The sequence below is a fragment of the Volvox carteri genome, assembly GCF_000143455.1.
Source record: "Volvox carteri f. nagariensis unplaced genomic scaffold VOLCAscaffold_15, whole genome shotgun sequence".
Lineage (NCBI taxonomy): Eukaryota > Viridiplantae > Chlorophyta > Chlorophyceae > Chlamydomonadales > Volvocaceae > Volvox > Volvox carteri.
In genome coordinates, this window is record NW_003307558.1 from 1,856,235 (window position 1) to 1,857,670 (window position 1,436).

The 1,436-nt window shown below is 64.8% G+C and overlaps 1 protein-coding gene across 1 annotated transcript in view; it reads right to left on the reverse strand.

Moving 5' to 3' along the window:
- Window positions 1-494: 494 nt before the first annotated feature.
- VOLCADRAFT_80808 (uncharacterized protein) overlaps window positions 495-1,436 on the reverse strand; it is a gene marked incomplete at both ends in the record, with an annotated part of 4,327 nt that continues 3,385 nt past the window's right edge. Inside the window, 2 exons of the mRNA XM_002949747.1 lie at window positions 495-578; window positions 898-1,130. Of these exons, the coding sequence (XP_002949793.1) occupies window positions 495-578; window positions 898-1,130 (317 nt within the window). The remainder of the gene's footprint in view (window positions 579-897; window positions 1,131-1,436) is intronic.

A 1,436-nucleotide genomic window follows, 5' to 3' on the forward strand; every position in this document is an offset into this window, starting at 1 on the left:
CCAACGAGGCCACGTAACGCCAACAGCCGCCCACTTGACGCCGCCGCCAGGAGCCCGCTGCCGCTGCGGCTCCCACTACCGCCGCCGCCGCCGCCGCCGGAGGCAGCCAACCCGGCGGAGGCTGAGACTCGCCTCAGCTCCAATGCACTGCCAAGATAAGGCGACGGCAACGCTGCCACCGCTCCTTTCCCACTGCCGTACAACGACAAATCCGGCTCCACCACGTCCGCCGATGCCGCCGCCGCCGATGCCGCAAACGCAGATACGACAGCGCTGCCGCCGCTACCACCACCATTCCCACCCGCCGCCGCCGCCGCCGTAGCGTCGCTGTCGAGCAGCGCCGCCGTCGTGGCGGAAAAGCTGCCGCCGCCAATGTAGTCGCCGCTGCGTACGACATAAGATCCAGGCGAGGCCAAACCCCCGCCCCCGCCCCCTAGCCGGCCCACTCGAGGGGTGAATAGGCCTGTGGACAGCACCTGCCGCAGGCGGGGTGGCAGCGACCCCGCCACGGCCGCCGCATTGACTCTCTGACTCTGCAGATTATCGATGAAGAGATCCGTCTCGTCGATGATCTCCTCCTGCCGGGGGACCGCAGGACAGCGTGTGTGTATTGGGGGGCGGGGGGGGGGGAAGTGGACTGGAGTGGGGGGTTGGGGGAAACGGGACCGGAGAGGGGGAGATACTACACATACACACACACTCACACACAATACACGGGCGGACGTAAACCTCCACTCCTCCACTCCTTCGCCGCGGACCGCACTCTCCCCCAACGTGCGCCCACCTCCACACCTCTTTCTCCCCCCCACACACACATATACACGCACATACGCATGCATACGCACACATACATACACACATACATACGCACATACATACGCACACATACACACATACCTGCAGCAGCTCCTCAATGACGTCCTCAATGGTGATGATACCCACAGGCTCCCCCTCCTGGCCCCCCCCTCCTCCCCCCCCTCCCCCTCCCCCTCCCCCTCCCGGCCCCACGTCCTCAGTGAGGGCTGAGTAGCCGTCCCGACTGTGGCTGCCGTACATGGAGTTGGTGGCGGTAGCTGATCCCAGGCGGCGGGAGGGGGCCCCCCGGGGATGGGTTTGCCAGGAGGCGCCCACTGAGGAAAGGTGTGNGTGTGTGTGTGTGTATGTGTGTTGTGTGTGTAGGGGGGGAGAGCGGGTGGAAGAGTTAGGGGACCGGCAGGGGCGGGTGGGGGGTGGGGGGAAATGGAGCGCGAAGGGGAGCGGAAATGTGGGTGGCGGTTTGGGGTAGATGGGTGGGCTAGGTAACGTGTAATCATTGACCAGATGCGTACCGAGCACCACATGTCCGTACGCATGTCCGTATGTCCACAGTTCCCTCCGCTACACCCATCCATCCATATTGCGAGTGCTACGGCCGCTGCCACTGCTGCTTATTATCC